The sequence below is a fragment of the Scophthalmus maximus genome, chromosome 16, assembly GCF_022379125.1.
Source record: "Scophthalmus maximus strain ysfricsl-2021 chromosome 16, ASM2237912v1, whole genome shotgun sequence".
Taxonomy (NCBI): Eukaryota; Metazoa; Chordata; class Actinopteri; order Pleuronectiformes; family Scophthalmidae; genus Scophthalmus; species Scophthalmus maximus.
In genome coordinates, this window is record NC_061530.1 from 7415309 (window position 1) to 7438335 (window position 23027).

General features: G+C 44.2%; 2 protein-coding genes across 7 annotated transcripts in view; one reads left to right on the forward strand and one right to left on the reverse strand.

Moving 5' to 3' along the window:
• LOC118287936 (ras-related protein Rab-26) overlaps positions 1 to 23027 on the reverse strand; it is a 62973-nt gene that overhangs the window by 8492 nt on the left and 31454 nt on the right. For 4 of the 6 annotated variants that reach the window (XM_035613590.2, XM_047327718.1, XM_035613586.2 and 1 more), the window contains one exon: positions 16651 to 16703. The exons of 1 other annotated variant lie outside the window; for it this stretch is intronic. In XM_035613590.2, the coding sequence (XP_035469483.1) occupies positions 16651 to 16703 (53 nt within the window). Of the gene's footprint in view, positions 1 to 16650; positions 16704 to 17176; positions 17259 to 17429; positions 17588 to 23027 lie in introns of those variants that run through there. One more of the 6 variants, XR_004785766.2, reaches the window with a different exon arrangement.
• On the forward strand, positions 3217 to 6931 carry LOC118287934 (putative protein TPRXL). The gene is made up of 3 exons (XM_035613585.2): positions 3217 to 3354; positions 4224 to 5323; positions 6292 to 6931. The coding sequence occupies exons 2-3, from the start codon at positions 4243 to 4245 to the stop codon at positions 6345 to 6347; spliced, it is 1137 nt and encodes a 378-aa protein (XP_035469478.2). The 5' UTR covers positions 3217 to 3354; positions 4224 to 4242; the 3' UTR covers positions 6348 to 6931.

Sequence of the window (23027 nt, forward strand, 5' to 3'; positions counted from 1 at the left end):
GGAGCAGCGACAAAAGACAAAGAAAGGCCAGCGATAAATGCTAAGAGCGATTACTGCAGTGCACCATGGGAAAAACCTGAGGGGATCGGCCTTCAAATCTCTCTATTTTGAGCCTTCCTGTGCTCAAGTATCCTGAGAAATCGCTCCGCCGACTTCAGACAAAGAAAATAAGGAAACACTATGAAATATTCCTCCTGCTCTTTAGGACATTATGCTCACTCCTGATTTCAGAATGTTTTTCGCATCCATTCCCTGCAGCTTCAAACCACAGCACTATTTCAAACTTTGTCGGGGGGAAAAAGAAGAGGTAACTTTGTCAGATTTTTAAAATGGAACATTGTGTGGTACACAAAAGAAATATATAGTAGAGACGTCCAGCGGAGCAGAGGGCTGGTGTTGACCACGTCTGACGGGCAGGCTGCCGAGGCAAAAATATTTCATTGCAATCTGATTAAAAACGGCGAGAGCAAGGTCAGGTCTCTCACACACACACACACACACACATAACTCACTGTACAGCAGTACACACACACACATTTCCTTCTCCTGCAACTCATCCCAAATTTCCCCTCTCTCTGTATCATCTGACGAAAACCACAGATCAGAGCTGATCCGTCCCCCTCGTGTGCAGGTTTACAGTATTCGGCACTGCCTCCCCGGGGGTTTACATCGCTTCATTACACAGAGATTAATGTACCGAGCCTTCACCTTGCAGCCCCCCCCCCCCCACAACATGCAAACCTGCCAATTACTCACACAGCCTAGAAAGATCTCTGCGGTCTGTGGGTGGATTAGGAGGGAGTGAGAGAAGCAGCGCAGCTTCTGAGCTGATCAAACTTCAAAGGGCCCGCTGTCAGCGCCGAGCGTTGGAGTTCATACAGTGTGTCACGAGCATGGGAGGGGGTGTCGGTCTACATGTGATGGCCTGTGACACGCTGTCGAATTTACTGCCTTGGTTTTAGCTCGTGTACAGCCGCTGCAGGGTCTACACTGAGGCCACCGCAAATGATGCAAAGATGCAAACCTTAAAATGTGACTTAAGTTTATCCAATTAGAGACAATGTTTTGCCACAGCCACCAGATGATGTCAAATCCTGACTTGCGTGTTGCTACAGCTTCCTGAACTCTGTGGATCTCTTTGGAAATAGACAAGCAAATCACTAATTACAAATCACTAATATCAGTTTATATCTAAATTCTCTTGGAGTCGGAACGCTGACATTGCTCTTACTGGTTGAAATCGCTTGCCAGATTTATCGCTGAAGAAATATTGTCAACAGACATGCTTATGGCTCTATTTTACCATGTGTGCTAAAGCACAGCGTGCAAAATAATTCAGCTTGTGTCCAGATTCACATTTGATAGTTTAATAGCAGGAAAAAAGGTCAGAAGAGTCGTACTTAGTCTCTTGATTAATCTTTGGTGTGATTTGGGCGTAACATGCAATTAGCCAATCAGGGCGCCATCACCCATTCCCTTTAAAAGCCAAATGCCTGGTGGATGGCTGTTATCGCAGCAGATTTGCGAGTGCAGAGAGAGAGAACATATCTCTGAAGCGGGATCTGCTCATGTGGTTTCACTTCTGTGTGAACCAAGCAGACGCGTGCACCTGCCTGTGTACAGTAGGCACATGCCATCTTGATAACGTGCCCTTAAAATAACAGTGAAACTCTGCGGGTCTGACCACAGCTGATTTATGACAAACACGCCCATGTGGGCCCAGTTGCAGGACGTTAAAAATGCAAACTGCATCAGTCTGAAAACATTTGGGAACATAAACGATCGTGTCGCCCTAAATGCCACTTTGCGATGGGTGAGAGATTTTCAAAAACCTATTTGGTTTGGATTTTTGGTATATTTTTGACAAGTAATCCAAAAGTACATCATGTAGAATTCTGATGTTTTATTTCATCTTTCACATCATCATATATATTTATAGGATATCCCACACATGGGGGCTTTAAGGCCCTAAATCTTTGAGCACAAATAATAGTCATGCACATTTCCAGATTGAAAATGCTTTTAAATGACATGAAATGACATTAATTTTGCTGACGCTTTTCACCAAAGCCATTTACAATCATTGAGGCCTGTAGTATTAAGGGCGGTGCTTAAGGGACCACACTGGGGTGACCCGGGATCGGACACCAACGTTCTGTACCAAAGTCAGCCGTGTAACCCGCTAAGCTGCTCCAGCTGCAATTCAACAGGTTTCTGTGTCGTCATGAGACTTACAGTCTGTAGGCACAGTTTTGCTGTGCACTTGATGTTACCAGTAGCATCCAAAAATGCTCTCAATGACAATCCGGGAGCCGTGAATGTCCGTGCAAACCGCTTTTCTGGCACTTATAGTTCCAGGCTGGAACACAGAGCTGCACTCGCTGGCTAAAAATGTTCTTTCCTGCCGCTGCAGCCGAGATTGTGGAGCAGAAAGTGGTTAATTGTGATGCCTGAATACAAACGCCAGCTAATGGTCAATGTCCGTCAGTGAATGAGGAGCACTGGATGTGAAGCACCATGCAGAGACAGGCAATCTCAATGCAAAGCATCAGAATTGCAACCCAAACCATGACACTCGATGCGATCCAGGAAATATAAAAGCAATGAACTCAAGGCGTCAACAAGTTACTTTTTAGAGGTTCAGACTTCAAATTGTTCCAGGAAATGATATACTGTATATGCACACAGCTTTTGAAAATAGTTTGTTCCTGTATCTTTAATTGTATTTTTGCTACCCTGTGTGATACTGTGCTGCTGTGATAAGTGAATTTCCCCTAAGCGGGATGAATAAAGTTTTCTTTTCTATTCTATTCTGTTCTATGTTCTGGTTACTCCGACATCATCGGGACAGTTTCTTCTAGTAATAGTTATCTTCGATTCAAAAACGGGGCAATGAAACAGAATATGTTCTTTCATGATTTGGATTAACAGACCCTTTGATATCGCGTTTTATCACGATAGGAAAAGAAAAACGTGCATGTACTTAAATGGAGGAAGCTGTGGGTTATTGCATAAAATAGTGAAATGGTAGGTGAGTCATGGTTGGTGTGAAATGTGTTTAATATTGACTTTCTCACACTGTTCTTCTTCAAGCTATTATGAAAACAGATGTTGAGCAACCCTGACTGGTTCGGTGTGTTCGGTGTGTTCGGGGTGTGTGTGTGTGCGTGTGTGTGTGTGCGTGTGCGTGTGCGTGTGTGTGTGTGTGTGCGTGTACTGGGCGTTGAGGAAGCTGTGGCCACTTTCAGGGAGGGCAGCTGGGTGCATGGTATTAAGAAAGAGGGGAACAGAAGTAAGAAGTTAGCGACTAATCTAACTTTGGAGAGGACTGAGATCAACACAGCAGCACTACAGGTAAACCATTTTATTTTACAGTCACATACACAAAGTAAACACACCAATGTTCATTACCAAGGTTTGGGGTTTAAAGGTGTGAGTTTGTGTGTTTTTAAGTGATACATTTTATTCTCTGAAATGTTTTAGGGGAGTTTTATGTTTAATAATATATGGTTGTATTGTTTACCCAAACCAACTACTTTATTTCACATAATATATACTCATTATATGAAGCAGATTTAAAGAAACTTTTAAGAGGAGAAATAACACAATCTTCCTCCAACAGGTTGAACTCATAAGTAGAAAATTCCATACACTCACCTGTGAGAGCATTATTCATCTGGTGTGTTCCGCTTTTGTTGGCTATTGCTGACTGTTGTTAACAAAATTTAAGGCTATTTTATTGCTTCATAAAGGAGAGGCCTACTACTTGAGTCAGACCCTTACCATAGCTTAGCACTGTAGCTAAATGCTAAACAGTAGTTAAACATTCATCTGGGTATATATATACTATATAAATGTCCAAAATTGCCTTATCAAATGAAAACGTGCCGTTATTAGTTTTACCCACACATCTGGGCATCTGGCGTCGTTGCGAAATGGCACCGGTTGCAAAAACATGTAAGTGTATTTGAGAAATCTAGATGGGTGTTTCTTCTTCCTCTTTTCAAAATGTACACACACACACACACACACACACACACACACACACACACACACACACACACACACACACACACACACACACACACACACACACACACACACACACACACACACACACACACACACACACACACACACACACACACACACACACACACACACACACACACACACACACACACACACACCCCCTCACTTTCTCTCCATGTTTCTCTACACAGGGTTCCTGTACCAGACAAGATGAATAAAGGCTCTACTGTTTCTAATGGCGCTGTTAGCCCGGCGCGTGTCAGTGGCAGCCATGCTGCGTGTGGCCAGATGAGCGAGGAAGTGTCTAATGCGAATCATGCGAGCCACAGAACAGAGAACGGAGACTGCGAGGCCACACAAAGGCCGAGACCAGCCATAAGACACAGCAGCCAGGAGACCAGAGAGGGCCCTTCGTCACCGGTCTCCATCTCCAGTGTGACCCCCAGTGCTCCTCAGCGACGGTGGTCAGCGGACTTCAGTAAGTCAGGGACCCCGCCTGTCATCATTGTGAGGAAGAAGAAGAAGGAGCCACAGCCTCCTCAGCGGGGAGTGTCTCTTCTCGCACCTCACACAGCATCCGAAAGGTCATTCAAACGTTACTCCTGCCCCCCCGTCGGAATCTTTAGCTCACCGAGCCGGTCCTCATCGTCGTCCTCCTCCTCCTCCACCTCCTCCTCCTGCTCCTCTCCTCCTACCATGCAGACTTCTGTAATCACCGGCCGTGACCCTCTTGGCTGGAGGTTGCGCCCCAAGTCCCGCTCCACCTCGCCCTGGGCTCGAACCAACAGGCTGTCTCTGCAGATTCCACTCCCTGTCGTCTTTCCCGACCCCAAATCCGGTCCTGGCTCGACCTCTAAATCAGATAACACTTTCAATCAAGACCCTTGCCCTAAAACCAAACCCCCTGTCAGACCCAAACCATCCCGTCGGCACTCAGACTCCTCAGCCTTCCTCGGGTCTCTGGTGAGCCCTCTGCCCGCGATGACACTCCAGGAGCTCTGTGCCGTGAATCTCCGCCCAGCTACCGGGTCAGACGAATCCGATGACGTCTTCGGTGAGGCGAACGGAGAACAGGCGGAGGTCGCCGCACAGAGAAGCAAAAATCGACCACCACCCGTTCCAGAAAAAACCTCCATGGCCCGAGCGATTGCACAACTGATTGCTCACTCACCTCAACGCTGTACGTCTGTCACCACTAAATCTACAGAAGGCGACACTAGCACCAGAGTGATGAAGCCGAAACATTCACATCAGGCCGAGGACTACAGCGACCAGCGTGCTCCAAAATCGAGTAGGTCAAATACATCAACATAACATTTTCACACAAAGGCTCTGCCCTCCAGTGATACTGTCCTGGACCAAAACACAAACACGTCGTGTGAGGGAATGTGGTTTAGAGGCAAAGGTGAACATGCAGACGGGACTTATGGGTGATTTCAATTGAGGAAACCCATTAGGGTTGAACGCAAACAATGGAAAATAATTTGATTATATCAGTATATAGGGGAAATGTAATTTGTACAAACAAATGACAAGTATAAGACAAACCACCAGGGGTTCTAATAAACTGAATGTATCAATTTGTTCTCCAACGATAATTACAATGAAGAATAAAGATATTTGTCCTCCACTGATGGAGAGCGGACGTGAGGAAGAAAAAACAACCTTCGAGAGACAGATTTTTAAAAAAGAATGATTCCTATCCTCCTGTCGGTGGAACTACAGTAACTCATGGGGTCAAATCTCTTCATTTACCTTGCTATTCATATACCAATCCATTAAAATATGATACCAATATGATACTTGACGAAGCGGAAGCTGTGATATCCTCACCTATAGTCCCTAGGATGAGTCAAGCAACAAATACACTGGATCCTACATTTCCCATGATGCAACTTCATTGCATCTTTAGTTAAGACCCTCCCTGACATGCTGACATGCTGACATGCTTCAAACATCCTTGATTAAATGTCAGAAAATATGGCGACAGATAACATTTCTATTACTTTTTTATATATGTTTTAACAACCTGGTCGTAAAATAAAAAATAATTGCTTGGTCTTCCCCTTTACACAAATGGCTTGAACTAGTTTGTTGTACGTGAAGAAGATGCACAACACTGCAGATCTAATTGCAGGCGCCCGAGAGCCTTTCGCCCTGATTGGCTTTTGATCGATTCCCTACTGCGCGCTGCGCTGAGAGGAGGGGGAGGGGCTCTACAGTGTCAGTCAATGGTAACAGCGTTTTCTTGCGTTCCAGCGGGGCTGCGTCTGGATACCAGGACCTCTCCGCGCTTCCCCCGCCGAGAAATCTGAGAGAGGGTTTCTCAGATCCTTCGGCCTCCAACACTGGCAGGCTGTGTGGGGGATATCACAGATGCCGTGCATGTTCATCCCTGAGGATGGGACGCCAGGGACCACCACCCCCCCCACCAAGCAAAAGAGTGTTGTTGAGTGTTTTGGTGTTGTGTTGTTTCCACGCTGTAAATGTGTGCCGACTCCTCCCTGTTGTGCAAATGTGACTTAGCTCTTCCTGTCCATCACAAACAAGAAGTGCAGCTGTAAGTGGACGTGGGCTACAAAACCCCACAGGTGGAGTAATTCCCGCTGACTGCTGATGGAGCACGAAATCATGAAACACGAAATTTCCCTTTAAGTTACTGGCACATATTTTGCCCGCAGCGTGTATGAAATGTGCCTCGTTTGTCTTGACGACAGCCCGTTACTTACTGTAGAAGACATGGTATTTTTTGTAGAAAAATATAAATAGGAGCTATCATTCAAGAAATGTGAACCTATTAAGTAAATTTATAGTTGATAAGTTATCAACCGGAAATAAACTAGTGATCACTCTTTTTTGGGGGGTTCATTATTAAATAAATACAAAATTATTGGAGCCATGTAAGTGTTGGAATATGTTTCTTACTACAAAATTCTGGCTCTTTTGTTTTTGTTTTTTTGTGTTGTCTCAGCCTCCAGACAACGTCCAGTTCAGGCCTTTGTGATATACACACCTCACACATGCTTGGGTACATTCGGTGTGTTTGCCCGACGCGTGCACGCTCTCACGACGTGCCGCAGCAACATCTAACTTGCTCGTGGCTGCAGTGCGACTTGAATAGCGCATAGGTGCAAGGGGCTGAGAATCTTTTTACATCTCCAGACCCTTGAAGTACCAGAAAAATGGGATTGGACGGCAAAATGTGCAGGGACAGCTGCTTTCTGGAGCTATGGAAAAAAAGAAAAAAAGGATAACAGTGTCGTCAGCGTGTATTCGCAATCACTGGCCTTAAAGGTGACGAGTGATTCTCAGAGTGTTCTCATGTTATTATTAGATATTATATTATATAAGAGCAGAAACACTTTTTTTTAAATAATGGTGGTAAAAGAGGATCATAAAGAAGGTGGGAGTGGTTCACCCTCTGTTACCGCTGTATTCACTTTATCGTCTTGCGACACGCTTGGCAGGGAGTGCTCAGACAGAAATCAAAGTGTTGAGGCAGAATTAACCAATCGGCGGGACTCCGATTTTGATTAGCGCCGTGTAATTTGGTCCTTATACAGGCAAGACCCTGAGGGGTGGTTAAAAGCTGGGTGGACCCCGGGTGAGACTGTTTTGTCTCTATTTATTCATTTATTGATTGTTCTTTCTAGCCTGAAAAAAAAAAATGGGGTTGTGATTGCGTGTACTGTCCCAGAACTGGCATATCAAAGATGTTGATTCCAGCCAGATTCACTTCTGCCTCAAAAGTAAAAAAAAGAAAAAGTGCTACAAGCTGACAACACCTACATCTGTCTAAATGTCCCGAGGGATCTGTCTCTTTATCATGTGATCGATGCCAAGCTTAAAAGTAATTTTCTTTCCTCTGAACACTTCTGATTAATGCAACCCAATTATACCTCACCTGCCATCTATAGTAACCCAGTAGGAAATATATTTTACGGAGAAATATTTCATCAGAATAGAGTGTCAAAAAAACATTTTAGCATACAAATGTAAGCTAGAGGTAAAAAAAGAAAGATGAAGAAAGAGAAGTTTGGAGGGAGCGCGCTTTGTGAGTCTGGCTTTGGTCTGCTGAGACGAGCTGCTGGGTGTCGAGCAGAGCGGAGGGAGATCTGCAGTGGAGGCTGGAAGCAACGCTGCAGGCAGGTGAGCGGTGGGACTACAGACTGTCACGCGCACGCGCGCACGCACGCACGCACGCACTCTGTTTCACACTATGTTCATGCAAAACGAGAACATTTGAGACACTTATAAAATCCATTCCATCTAGTACTGTACCGCTTGACTGGCTGGAGGCAATCGCAGCTGACATTGAGCGGGAGGCGAGACTTCACCCTGGACAGGTCTCCAACAACCAATCACTCTCACGTTCCCACCTAAGGTCAATTTAGAGTCTCCAATCCACTTGACCCCACTCTGCATGTCTTTGGACCGTGGGAGGAAGTGGGAGTACCTGAACAGAACCCACCAGCCACACCAGGATTTGAACTAAGAACCTTCTTGCTGTGGGGCGACACAATGCAAGAACAATGATGAAACCAACTGGTGGGATATGATTTAATCTATAAGACTCCAGTGGTTATATTATAGATAACACTCTGCACTGATATTGACCTCATTAAATGCAACAACACAATTTGATGAACTTAGAAAGTCGAAAAGTCAGTCAGGAAGTGATGTCACTCCCTATTGTTACTTGACACGTGATTGAACGAGCCCAAGGAGTCGTTTCACACAGCCAGTTTTCCTGGGTTATATCAAAATTGGTCTTAGTGGTTACCTGAGTTCAAATGACCTTGTTCTTGTTCGGTATAAATTAAAAAAGAGCTGAAGGATCAAGCTGAGGGGTTTGCAAAAAAAGATGCTCCAATCACGCTCGGTGCGAACGAAGCCGCGAGATGTAAGTTTTCACCCAAACTGAGAGTGACTGCTGAGTGAAACTTCAAGGGTAAAAAGAAACAAAAGTCTCAGGAGTCTAAATGGGGAAGATGGATAGAGTCCACTTCTGAGGAGGAACGAGAGGAGAGAGATGAAAAGGCTCAGAGCGAGGAGAGCAGCAGACGCAGCACAACGAGTGTGTGTGTGTGTGTGTGTGTGTGTGTGTGTGTGTGGTCAGGTTGTACGTGTGTGTGTCTGAGTGTGTGTGTGTGTGTGTGGTCAGGTTGTACGTGTGTGTGTCTGTGTGTGTGTGTGTGGTCAGGTTGTACGTGTGTGTGTGTCTGAGTGTGTGTGTGTGTGTGTGTGTGTGTGTGTGTGTGTGGTCAGGTTGTACGTGTGTGTGTCTGTGTGTGTGTGTGTGGTCAGGTTGTACGTGTGTGTGTGTCTGAGTGTGTGTGTGTGTGTGTGTGTGTGTGTGTGTGTGTGTGTGTGTGTGTGTGTGTGTGTGGTCAGGTTGTACGTGTGTGTCTGAGTGTGTGTGTGATTGTGTGTCCTTCAGTGTCAAAAGTACCACAGCAATAAAGAGGAAATTCAACACAAAAAAATAGTCAGCTGAGGTTCATCAGCAACCGGGACACACAGAGCTCACTTTGTCTTCCAGACTGCAATTGATTATCATTTCAGATCTAGTGCTCAACATATTCTTTATCTTATTATCGTCGTGTATTCGTCTCTGTTTCAGTCCATCATAGTGAAACCCGAAAGGCCCATTACACTTAGAACAAGAGCTGCTTCTCTTTGTTTTCATCCATCCATCCATCTCAGTTCCCCCCCCTGCCCTCAAGGACAAAGTTGGTTTTATATAGTCGTCTAATAACACAGGGCTAGTCAAACAGAAAAAACAAATCTAGCAATCCTGTGTAAATCACTATATTATCATTGCATTATTAAGTCTATTCATACAATGTGTTACATCTCTAGGGGAGCCCTTTATTCCCTAAAGTGTGACTGATGTCTCACCGTTTCAGGAGAATATTGACTCTTCTGAAGTCCAAATTCACTTTAGCTGAACTTGATGTCATTTAGCGTGAGGACTGGGGGTTTTGCCCCTGATCTTTTACGGCGCAGTCACGCGAAAGAGGGGGTCACTTCACGTGATCATGGTGAAAACAACAAGCTATCCTTTACAGCAAGAACATAACATCGAGTGGTAACCGCAACAGATTGCGCGAAAAGAAAGAAAGACACGCTCCCCTTCGTGGCGTTCTTGCGAACGCTCCTGTAATCCTGCTGCCCCGCGCTCTGCTCCGCGTCTCCCTGAACATGTCTCTGGCTGCGTGCCAGCTGACACCGCGTGGACGTCATTGATTTTTACTTTACCGCTGTGGGAATCTTTTTGAACAACAACGCCTCGCCGCTGCGAGGAGGCTTTCAGGGATTTAATGATTAAATGGGTTTTTTCTTCGAGGCTTCTGTGCACCTGCATGCTGATCAATACCAATAAAATCAGACTGTGTGCGCGTGCTTGTGTATATTCATATTTGTGTGTGTATGTGCGTGTGTGTGTGTGTTTAGCGAGTGGGTGGGAATCGGCAACCGTGCAGAGTGTTTTCAGACTCCACCGCAAAGCCCTGATAAGAGGCTGGAGAGGATTCAGTTGTTTAAAGGCATCGGGCTCCTGAAAGGCCACAACCCTATTTACATGCATAAAATGATGTTAATATGTTATATAATAACATTAGTACGCCAGAAGATGTTTCAACATTTAACAGGTAGTGCGGACAGGTCGTGATTTAATTTTTTACTAGTGTCAGAATGTGATTTTTTACATTATTATTTCACATGTTGAAATTTATTTCAAGTAGAAAATATTTGTTTTAGAGATATATCTTCAATTTACTGGGTGAATTAATTAATTTTTCACTTGTAATAATTCAGATTACATATATCTACAATCTGAATTTGCCCATGTTTAAAAAGGACTGTGACTTGTGAAGAACTAATTTCCCCATTTCCGATATCAACAAGGGCAATTTCCAATATATTTGACAAATCTGCCAAAATGTGGATGTGTCGCCCTAATTTGAATATTCTTTGACATGCAAAAATCATATTTTGACACGTGAAAATTACAAACCATCTTGGATGTCGCCAAATACAGATTAGGATTCGTCACCCTAATTTGCGTATTTTTGACTTACTGTAGATACAGCATTCAGACGCACAGGCGACCTCAGTCTTCTCTGTTATGACAGGACCACATCAAACCGTCACATGAAAAGGGGGCAGAGACGACGACCTTGTCACACAAAGACCTTTGTGTATCGCAGATATGGCCCAGTGTCAGCTGCACAGAGCGTCATGAAGGTTGGTTCTCTTCACTCGTAGCAACTGTGCAAATTGTGCAGGATGTAATTGGAGCAGCGGGAGAGAGGGGGCGAAGACAGAGCAGCGGGATGAGGAGGAGAAAAACATGAAGGACAGTCGGAATGGAATAGAATAGATCTCTATTGTCAATTGTATTAAGCCAACGAAACAACAGTTGAGTTGAGTTGCAGCGTGTGGCTCATTCAGAGATACGCCTTTCTGAGAAATAGCATTTTTTCACAATTGTGAAAATTTCAGTATTTAATCCGAGGTCAATAAATGCACCTTGCTTTTAAAATCCCCCAAATGCAGCTTTACTTGGTAAAAACACAATTATAATCATGTGGATAACATTTAGTAGCTGACACTGCAAGGGGTAGCAGTTGGAAAATAATGATATCAAGGCAAAGATTAAACGAGATTTCTATTTTATCGTACGGAAAGATGCATCAGTGGTGGATTTTAAAACTGAAGCCTCAATTCATGATCATTGTGAGAAATAGACCCTTGGACACACTATGCTGGCTCCTCCTCTGCCCGGAGAAAACTGAGATTTTGCAACACATTCCCATAGGCTCCCCAGCGTGGGTCGGGGTCTGTGAGGATCAGGACAACATTAATTTGCCGCTAACTTCCCTTGTAATTTTTAAACTGTCAATATAACTTAATACGCAACACTCCACTGTTTTAAGTTAACCTGGATTCATGTGCGACTCCGTCAGACGACATCCTGGTTCTGAGGTGGCGATTCTATCCCCCCACAGCGCAGCAGCTTGGAAACGACTGCTGATGAACAGCGTGTAGTTATGGGCTGAAATTTATATGATTATTTCATAGCAATTCAGCTGTCTGATGACAGAAAGAGAAAAAATCATACATAAAGTTGTAAATTAAGCATTCTGCGATTAGGGAGACTGTAGGTCTTATCAGCGTTAGACTTAAACTTTGATGCATTTAAAACAGAAATGTTACTTGCTCCGACCTTGTTGGTTACGTGCCTGAGTAAATACGACGAGCAGCTTATTCAGACATTGGACTGAGTAATTAAACTGCATTAGTAACATAATGAGGTGAGCGTCTGAGAGTGGCTTAAGAGGGCCAAATGTAAAAACACAATGATTTTTTTGTTTGCTTCTTTATTTTTTACGAGGACGATGACGCTCAATCACCACAAATGTGAAGGGGGAAAAGAACTAATGTTGTGGCAAATGGAAAACTAAATTCAGAACCTCACACCACTGAAATGGAAAGAGAGAGGAAACTACAAGACGTATGGACTCATGTTTACAGATGGGGAGAGGAATAGAGGAGTGAAAGCCCAAAGAAAGTCAGAATAACAGAGGCTGAGAGATGGAGAGCGCGAGTCTCTGTCTCTTTGTGGTCCCGATGCTCTGCAGCCTTCACCCTGAGGCCCTGCTACTAATGGATCCGCACTATTGTTGTGTGCTGATACAGTGGGCAGCAGTGGCCTTGGATGTTCATGGATGTGGTCACAGTGAGCCGCCACCTGAGCGAAATCCGACTACGAATCCGTAGCCTTTTATATATACAGTTTATATATGTATATAAATATATGCTTTTGCTTTTTCACTGCCTTCTGTGTATTTAAATGCTCCTGCTGGTTGAAGACACATAGAATCAGCCACGGAAGAAGAACAAACTGTTGTTTGTGTACCAGTATAAAAAAATGCTTCATAAATTTTGCTTTCAAATTTGTACTTAATTAAAAGTACCAAAGTATTAACAGGAAAAGCCATAAAAGTATAAGTAAACATAGAGTTGTGTTTAGCGCAGAGCAGATTTAGAATTCCAAATTTCTGCTCTGTTGGGTACAGTACAGTAGGGGAATAGTTTGACATTCTTGGGAAATAGACTTATAAGCTTCCTGCTAAAAGATGGATTCGATGACCAATACTACTCTTAAGTTTTTACGCTAAATATGAAGCTGCCATGAGCACCATTAGAAAACTGTAAAGTCACAAATTCACATTTTGGTTTGAAAACAGCGAGCTCTAGAGGCTTTGTTAATATCTGACAGACAGGTAGATTCTGCCTCACAGTCTTTGTGCTAAGCTAGACTAAGCAGCAGTGACAGCTCCCTATCTACCGTACACACATACTGTACGAGTGGCATCTATCATCTCAATTCACTGCCGTTAAGAAAGTGAAGGAGTGTGTTTTGGCAAACTTTTTTACACATAAATGCACAGCGGAGGCCTTTAGCAACCCAGGGTCGTATTACATTATATTATGAAGGCATACAGAAAGTATGAAATGCATAATGCAAATACACACAGGAGTGACAAAAAGGGCAAACATGGCCGGGCCAGAGTTTCAATGCGCCGCTGCACTGCCAGCGACACTGTAATTCTCTACGGCACCGAGTGTTACTTGAATATATCAAACAGGTGAGAGTGGAGAAAACCACAGCCCAGGAAAATCACCACTTCACTGGGGTGTGTGGGTGTGTGTGACCAAATTAGGCCTGCACAATCTGTACTTAAAGTGCTGTAGTTAGAATTGATGTGTGTGTGTGTGTGTGTGTGTGTGTGTGTGTGTGTGTCAGGATGAAGTTCTGTTCTGAGCTGAACAGGTGTGCCCCTTCATCTCTCCGCAGGGATTACAGCCCATAGAGCATATTCTCCAGCTCCCCACGACACACCCACACACACTGTCCACTAACCTCCCACTGCGTTTGCATCTAGGAGCATTAGAGCTGTTGTTGTGCTTGCATGCATGTCATGGCATTTAACTTGTAGCACAAACTGACTAACACCGTCCCACGTGGTGACGTCTCTGTAGGATAGCTGCTCCATACATGTCAAAGGTGTGACATGTGGTGACGTATTTGCGCGGCTCCTTCTGGCGTGAGGTGATCGTTCAGATGATACGCAGCGGGCAACTCATTCATAATTTCAATTCAAGCTGAACATAAATCCAGTCCAGGCGATCACATGTGAAAGCATTGTACCAACTTTGTATACACCCCATCTAATAGTACAGTCCACATTTTCTATTTTGACAAAAACGCCTTCTGATTTCAAATACCTCTTCGTACTCTCTTCCTGTTCTTCTAACAGAATAGGATCAGTCAAGGCGGAGCCGTGACACGAAGTATGTTTTTTCGTTGATAATGTTTTTAGTGTAACAATGATTGATAAAATGATGTCACTGGCATATTCCGCTGCAACAGAAAAGAAAAGCCACACTATAATATTGTCGCCACGAGAGAACGCACTTCTCTTGACACACTTGACAAACACTGACAGTAATTACACTGTACGCACGTCAATGTTCTCGACAATGCAGCTTTAACACATGAGTGGAGTGTTTAGCTTTTTTTCCTCATCGAGTAATCAAATATTTATGTTTGAAATTTAAGCAATAAAGTAGGATGGCACAGCAGCCATGCTATGTCCCTTTTATGTCGATGAGAACAAAGTGATTTCCAATCGTAACCTGGCTCCCTGCCACTATCTGTGGCCAACTCAATCTCGTGGGATGAGAGCAAGAGAGGAAGGAGTAACAATAGTCCTGTCGACTGGTAACAGGAACAACATGATTCTTTTCCTAAAGCAGAATATGTAGCTACACCCTGACAGTTATTCTGTCAGAATAATAACCTAAATGTGTGTGGAGTCTAAAAGAAAGGAGAGCAGATTAACAGAAAGTGGCATGCACTTTACTAACTTACAATTTGGAATTTTTGAGATCAGTTTTCTTTCCCCGGTCTGTCCTCTATTTCCCATCTGAGGCTTCCGAAACCAGATGATTAGTGATTTAATAGAAACTGTTACAAGCATACAGATGCTAACCAGTAACACCCTAACAACGCCACCAACACACAAAGGCGGACTCCAGATGTAAATGCATCAGGACTGCCAGATGGCTCCGCAGCCATTCCCCTCCTTCATGTGAAAGACACAAACTTTAATGACACAATATTCTGCTCTTATCTCCGCGCAGTGTTGATCAAAGTACTGCACCTACGGGGCCGAGGGCAGTGGGCCTGAATTAGGACGGGCGATGGCTGGATAATCACAGAGGGAGCGGAGTTCAGGTGACAGACAGGCTGCCACTACAAAGAGACAGGTCCATTTGGGGGCGGGGGGTAGTCAGTTCTAATAGGCACCCCCGATGTGTTTCAGTTCCATCAGCTCCTTTCATTTGTTGCCACTGTAATCAGCATCGTTCACTGTCCCTGTCGTTCATTATCTGATCCATGCTGTGAGCATGGGCCAGTGTGTGCACCTTACTTAAAAAAACTTTTGCATTCAGCTGCACACTTTCTGTAAAGCACTGTACTAACTAATGTGGAACCCATATTATATATCTGATATGTTTACAATGAGGTTCAGCAAATACAGGATTTGACATTACACACACACACACTGTCAGGGTGTTGAAGAGAGTATGTCAGCCATACAGACTACCAGACAGACTACGGAATCTACAGAACCGTCAAACACGCAACACTACTCACAAACCACCTCATCTAAATGTTCAAGAGTTGAATGTTACCTCCGTGATATCGCCAAGATCAGACCCTCACTCGCCCCACCCCGCCACTGAACGACTCATCCACGCCTTCATTTCCTCCCGTCTCGACTACTGCAACTCAAGCCTCTATGGCGTCAGCTCCGGCTCCATCATTAAACTCCAACTGGTCCCGAACGCAGCCGCCAGACTCATCACTCACACCACATCCTGGCAACACATTACCCTAGTTCTAAAAGAACTCCACTGGCTTCCTGTCTCCTAACGGATCACCTTCAAGGTCCTGGTCCTCACCTTCAAAGCCCTCCACCATCTTGCTCCCCCATATCTCACTGATCTCCTCTCCCCCTACCAAGCCCCCAAAGTCCCTCAGGTCCACCACTGCCGGTCTCCTGCACCCACAAAACCAACCTCCACAGTTCTGGGACAGAGCCTTCTCCAGGGCAGCTCCCAGGCTCTGGAACTCCCTCCCCCAAGAGATCCGCGACTATGACTCCCTCACCACCTTCCAGTCGCGCCTCAAAACCCATCTCCTCTCCTCTGCCTATCCCCCTGAAGTTCCTCTGAACAACTGAGCCGTGTCTCTACGGCTGAGTCCAGTCAACATTTGGAGGGATTCCATTGCTGTTTGTACCGGTGAGCTCCACCCAAAGCTAATGATCGTAACTTAGGGTTCGAAAATAGGTCGACACTTCACTAGTCCATTAGCCTCAACCCAAGACACTTGGTAATGGAGACACCAAGATGCTTGGACTGCTTTTCTCACCTGCAACCTGGAGGAATTCATTCATGTCCCAGAACAATTATTAAAAACCGAGCTGCATTGAGTCATATAAGTCAGAGATGTGAAGAAAGAAGTGCGGTTGTTCTTACCCGGATGTTGTCAAAGGATGCTTTGTTCGTGACATCATACAGAAGGAGAAGAGCTGAAGAGAGAGAGAAGAAAACAAGACACATTTGGAACTTGACTGCATTTGTGTGGGAGACATAAAGGAAACAGACAACCAACTAAAGAGAATGCAGTGGGAATGAACTGGTGATTATCAAGCCATAGTTTTCAATGATACAACATATTTCAGCACAAGACCCGTAACCATCCACTAATGAGGTGGTACCACAGAGTTGCTGCAACCGGCAACTTACTAAATCAGCTCCACACATGACCAGCAGGTTCAGAAAAAGGCAGGGGGCTGTGGGCAATGATGTACAGCTTTAAAAACAGTGATTGGAAGGTGGGATATGTGTGCAATATGAGGTCATCACGGGTCAAGTTGGTCAGAGCAGTGTCACAGTCCAGGAACTCCGACATGACTGGTCGACCAATCAAATTTACAGATTGCAGTACCCAGGAGCATCCTTTTTTGCAAAGTATAGTTTCCCGCAAGTGAAATCTAATTACCTCCGAGTGCACCGTGCTGCCGTACAGGAGAGCATCACCTCAGGTATTTTGCATCACAAACTGGAGGGGGTGCATAATAAAGCTGCGTCAGACAGAAGAAAGACTCATTACACGTTTGAGCGCAACTGTAGCTCATTTTCTCAGCCGGATCAACCTTCACGTGGAACAATCAGCCAAAGCTAATTACCCCCAGAGCACCTCTCCTCCCACTATACTGCATCTGGTCCCTCCAGCCATCTTCTCCTTTACTTACATCTCACTCCATCCTCATTCCAACAGTGTTCCATCACTCAGCCACGGCCGCCTTGTCACCAATCTACTTTAGATTAGCTCCTCTGTTTATTTATTCCAGCCAGACAAGTCCGTGAAGAGTGTTTAATGACTTGTAATCACTGTGCGCGTGGTCTGTCTCTGTCAAACCGAGAAAACACAGAGAGGGGGGGGAGACAAAAATGAGAAGGAGGCAACCTGCCGATTCACCAAAGCGCCACAGTTTCTTTCCCTTCACCCTCCCTTGATCCAATTACATCTTGCCTGGGGCACAGAACAAACGAAGCTAGAGAACTTTCTCACAGCAGCAGAGGAGCTTTTGTCACATGCATATACGCTGGGGCTGCAAAGTAGAAGGCATGAGACAGAAATAACAACTTTGAAAGACGGGGGAGGCTAAAGGGTACGGGAAGTGTGCAATAGTGAGAAAAGACTGACAAGAATTACAGACAGTCAAAGACAAAAGGTGAGACAATTTTTTTTTTTTTTAAATCGAAGATATGCTCAGGTAAACAGAAGACAGACGCAGGTATGTTTACGGGGAGAGAAGCTGTCAGAGTATTAAGTGCTTTCCTGTTGCCTTTAATTATAGTAGAAAAATTATGGGAAAAAAAAAAGATCAAATATTTCAATCAAATCTATTTATTTCTACAAGCCTGGCAAGGACGTACTAAAACTGCACTGTCTGACACACAGCAACCAAGAAAAATTGACAGAAGTGTTAATTTGTGTCCATTTTCTGACAGACAGCACAATTTTCAACCACAGCAGGTGGCTGTTTGCAGAGAAAAAAGAGGAGAAGACCAAAAATGGAGCTAAAATGAGAGTAAATACTGGACTTACATTTAACTGGTGGCCAGAGGCGTGACACCAAATAAATGATACCGGGGCTCTGCAACTGATGGTTATGGACAAAGGCAAAAAACACGATTTCCATCTGTAAAATTTACTACATCTCGGTACAGATAAATAAAAGAAAATGCTCAGATGAATAGTTTTGGTATAGTTCATATTATTTCTGGAAGCTGATGAGGTTTTGGTTTTTTTTTTTGATTTTCAATTAAAAAGAAACCAATTAGCTTTTAAATATGCGATTCCCATTAAATGTGAAAACTGCAAGCTCACCAATATCACATACCATATGACCTTTTAACTGATTTGACTTCATGAGACAGTGTCAGTCTTGACTACCGTAGTTCCTGCCGGACAGCCTGAGCAGGAAGAGATGGAGTTTGATGGAGTGAAGTGATCCATAAAGAGCAAAGCAATCCATCACCTCTTGGATGATAATCTTGCGTCAATAATCGCTGGCTGACCTTGGCTGCTCTCCTTCCCCTCAAAGTATATTACATAAACAATTGACGCACACTGAAATTTGCATACAAATGCAAATAGAGATAAGCCTGCAATTCACCGAGGGGTTTCATTAATGTTGAATTGTAGGCTTCGCACAATAATGATGAAAAAAAACCCAACATATTTTCCAAAGGTACTTGACTACAGTCCGCAACATTAACTAGTGGCTGCAAGAGGCATAGACATATACAGCACATTGCTAAAAAACACCTTAAACAGTATGTATGGCATATTTTTTCAGAGGTTTTCTTTCATGGTATTTTTGGCCTTAATTTGATTGCATGCGATTTCGGTTTCTGAGAGGGTTGTGGTTCCAACAGACAGTACTTCCTTTGTGCCCTGCGCCACTTGATGACCACGATGACCCAGCGCCTTTTAAAAAGCAGCACTGCAGGCAAAGAAATTTATGTCATCTAAACAACAGATTCTACATTTTGTCAAGTTAAATGTTATTTCCAGTTTATATACCAATTACACTTGTACAACAACTACAATTCAGGGGGAAAGTACTGTTCTCTCTACTCAATTTATTTGAGAGCTCCGGCAGTAGCTGTTATTATAAGGAATAAACACTCACAAGAGGCCATTCTTCACAAGTACTTTTATATTTGATAGTTTTTCCATTAAGGAATAGGAGAGGAATTGTTTATATTTTGTGGAAATATGCTTGCTTGCTTTACTGCAAAAAAAATGAGATGAGCAGACTGATAGTCCTCTCATGACTGTACATTGGATATGACAGGCCAGTACTTGTACTTGTTTTTACATATGTTATGCTTATGTGATAGTATTTCCTACTGAAGTAAAGCATCTAAAAGCTTCTTCTGCCACTGGGTATAAATGAGTATTTCAGAGGTATGACAGGCATCAAGTTAGAAATGTGGTTTCAGAAGTGACTTTTATAGACTGAACTGATTTACGTGCACACTAAGAGCACTGCCAGGATATATCCATCAGCTTGCAAATTGCGACAATTCTGCTGCCAAGAGTATCTCTTCTGGTCCGTGACTGACTTGAAAATTAAAAGCGCACCGACGATCACTGCCCACTGAGGACACCTGAAAAAAGAATTGTGTTTTATCTGACTGATGAGTTTCCCTAGGTCCCTTCAAGAAAGTTGCTGCCCCAGCACTAATGTTACGGTTTGAACAAATGAGAGAGCGCGTGTGAAATTGCTACCAGCGTCCCCTCCTTCCCTCGCCTTCGTTAGTCCACCGACGGTTACAGTAGCAGTTGTCATTTCTAGCTCATTTCTCCTGTCTAAGCACAGCACGGGGGGGGGGGGGGATTCCTTTCCACGCCATCCATTTTAGAAAGGGGTGGACATCTAAAGTCTCCAGGCGCACAGTTTGGCTGAACTCGTTCGCATTTCAGGCGGCCTTTTCAGGTAAATGTTAAATAGGAAAGGAACAGGTGAAGTATGACATCTCGAAGAAACTAAAGTCCGCAAAGAGGTATTACAGTGTATAGACAAGTTCAGTGGAGAGAATAAGCACGCACGCACGCACGCACACGCACACGCACACACACACACACACACACACACACACACACACACACACACACACACACACACACACACACACTCCATTTGAGCTCCATTTCAACTCACTTCACACAGATGCCAAAGAATAAAGTCTGAGAAATGGCTTTGAATTTGACCTTGCAGGGCTGTTTTAAAATACAAGAAGCTGGTGTGTGTGTGTGTGTGCGTGTGCGTGTGCGTGTGTGTGTGTGTGAGCGTGTGTGTGTGAGCGTGTCAAAGAGAAATCTTGATGATGGATCGTACAGCTCACGGCTTTTCCCTATGATGGAGCAATATCCTCAGTATTTTGTTTCCAATTGCTCTTTCCCTCTTCTTCATCCACTCCCCTCTCTTTTTCTCCTCTCTTCTCTCTTTTTCCATCGATTTTACTTTTCCTTTCTCATACTTTGTACGCATCAAACTCTTGATGGTCGTTGATTGACGTTCCCTCCCGCCGTCCATCGTCTTGTCTTCATTGCGATGTGCCTCGTCCCCTCATGCCACAGTCGCTCATTAGCGATGAAAGTAGTAACTCAAGGAGATGGAATAAGAGGGAATAAAAGATGATGCAGGCAGGATGGAATGAGGCAGAGCAGGGCAAAGACATAATGAGGTAATGACACTGATGTATCACTGCATCCATTTCGTTGTGGGTTTTTTTTTTTCTTCTAGCAACGACAGAAAGTAAAAGACACTACAACAGGTTTGGGAGAGTCCAGCCCATTGGATGTGAAACTATTGAATAGCTCCTGGTCATACTAGACAAATTAAAGCTGCAAAACAACTAAGTGTATTAAACCAAGCAAGAGCGTGTTCTATTTCCTATGAATCCAACTTCTCATTTGTTATTTCTTAAAATGTCACATGGGGTCACTCTAAAGTCTTGTAATTGCCTCTGTGAGCTGCGTGTTACTGCCTCTGCTGCAGCTTAAACTATTGATGCTGCTGGTGAGCAGGCCAGATTAAAAAAAAAACAACTATTTGAGCAAATACGGTAGTGAAGTTTGGCGAGCAGCCATTGCTTAAGGAAAGCTGTGTGTGTGTGAGTGCGTGTGTGTTCTATTTACAATCTATTTCACAGCCGTAACCCCCTCCTCAACCCACTAATAATTCTTAGTTCTGTCATTTCACTTCTACATTCAGTACTGTACATGTCTGCACATTATTAAAGGGGCTGGAGTGAAACCACTCACTTGTCTTCCGCTGCCTGAGCACTCCAGACAACCTTGGGCTCCATTCTTCTTTAATTCCTCTGCGCTCACTTTCCTGTGCAGCCACTTCTTTACAGGGCGCGCTTCTATTGAAAAGGTCTACAATGAGTCCACTTGTACTTTTAATTCACCCTCCACTCCCTCTGCATTAGTTGATTTGTGTCAGTTGCCTTTATTGTGCGCAGTGGTTTCCTGCCTCAGCAAACCTGGAGGGTCTGACTTCTCTCTTCTCGGGAACCTACTGCTTTCCTTTAGTGATTTAATGAATTCATGTCTCTTACCTGACCTTCTTTCCATCTTTCACCTCCTCCCTGCCATGCTTGCGTCAGCTTTGAATCTCTTCCTTAACATCTCTGCCCCTCCCTGTCCTGTCTACCCCACTCCGAGCCTGACTTTCTCTCCCCGTGGTTTCGCTCCATGCTGTGGGGATGACAAACTGTCCCTCTACCTCTGGTTTCTGGACCCAGCTGGACTTTTCGCGGCTGGGCCAGATGGGCCTGGCAGATTGCACAGAGCGCACAGCAACCATCAGTTCATTTTCACTGAGTGTCTGGATCTTCTCGCTTTCTCATTGATTACTTAAAAACAGTCCAGATCGAGGGCCAAAGCTGAATAAAACAAACTGACATTGGCAATGTCAGTCTCTCTGTCCGCGCTCTCTGTCCAGACTGAATCATGCAGTAAAAAGTGGTGAAATATTTCCATGCTCTCCAACAAATGTAACCTACAGACTTGGTTGATACCCTGATTCTTCATCAAGTGTCATCTGCAGGTCATAGTTTTAACTTATTCAGTGTAAATGTCAAACGTAATTGACAGATTGCCACAAAAATTTGGTACAAACATTGATGATTCTCAGACAATAAACCCCAATGACTTTGGCGGTCACCGAATTTCCCCCATGGCACAATTGTGAGGTAGATTGATTTATGGCTTCGTGTAAGCAGACACATACAGTATATGCATCGCTGTAGAAAGACATGGCCAGCAGAAGCAGTGGGTATGGACACACACACACACACACACGTGCAAACCACAGCCCTGCTGTTCAGTGAGGTTGCCGTCAAGTACAGGGGAAGGTTGCAGTGTGGACGAGGCGGTTATGATATCAATATAATCACCAAAATAATTGAAAAGGTCAAGCAACACAGTGATGTGACATCGCCGTGTCCCAATTCAAGGGCCGCCTCCTTCAGAGGATACATTTGAGGACCGATTGCGTTACAGTGGGGCGACTTGGCTTCCAGGACTCCTTCAAATGCGACCGACAAATGCATCCTTACATCCGGAGCAACAAAGGATCCAACTGGCGGATCCTTCCCGGCCCAACTGGACTTCTTTACAGTGATGTCACTGTCCTTAGACAAAATATAGATAGACTTCTCACCCTCTTCCCTGCAATACATGTAACTGAGAGGGCAGAGAATATGTGCCCAGTAAATGATTCATGTTTCATGTGGTGATGAATAAGAAACACTAGAAATATAAA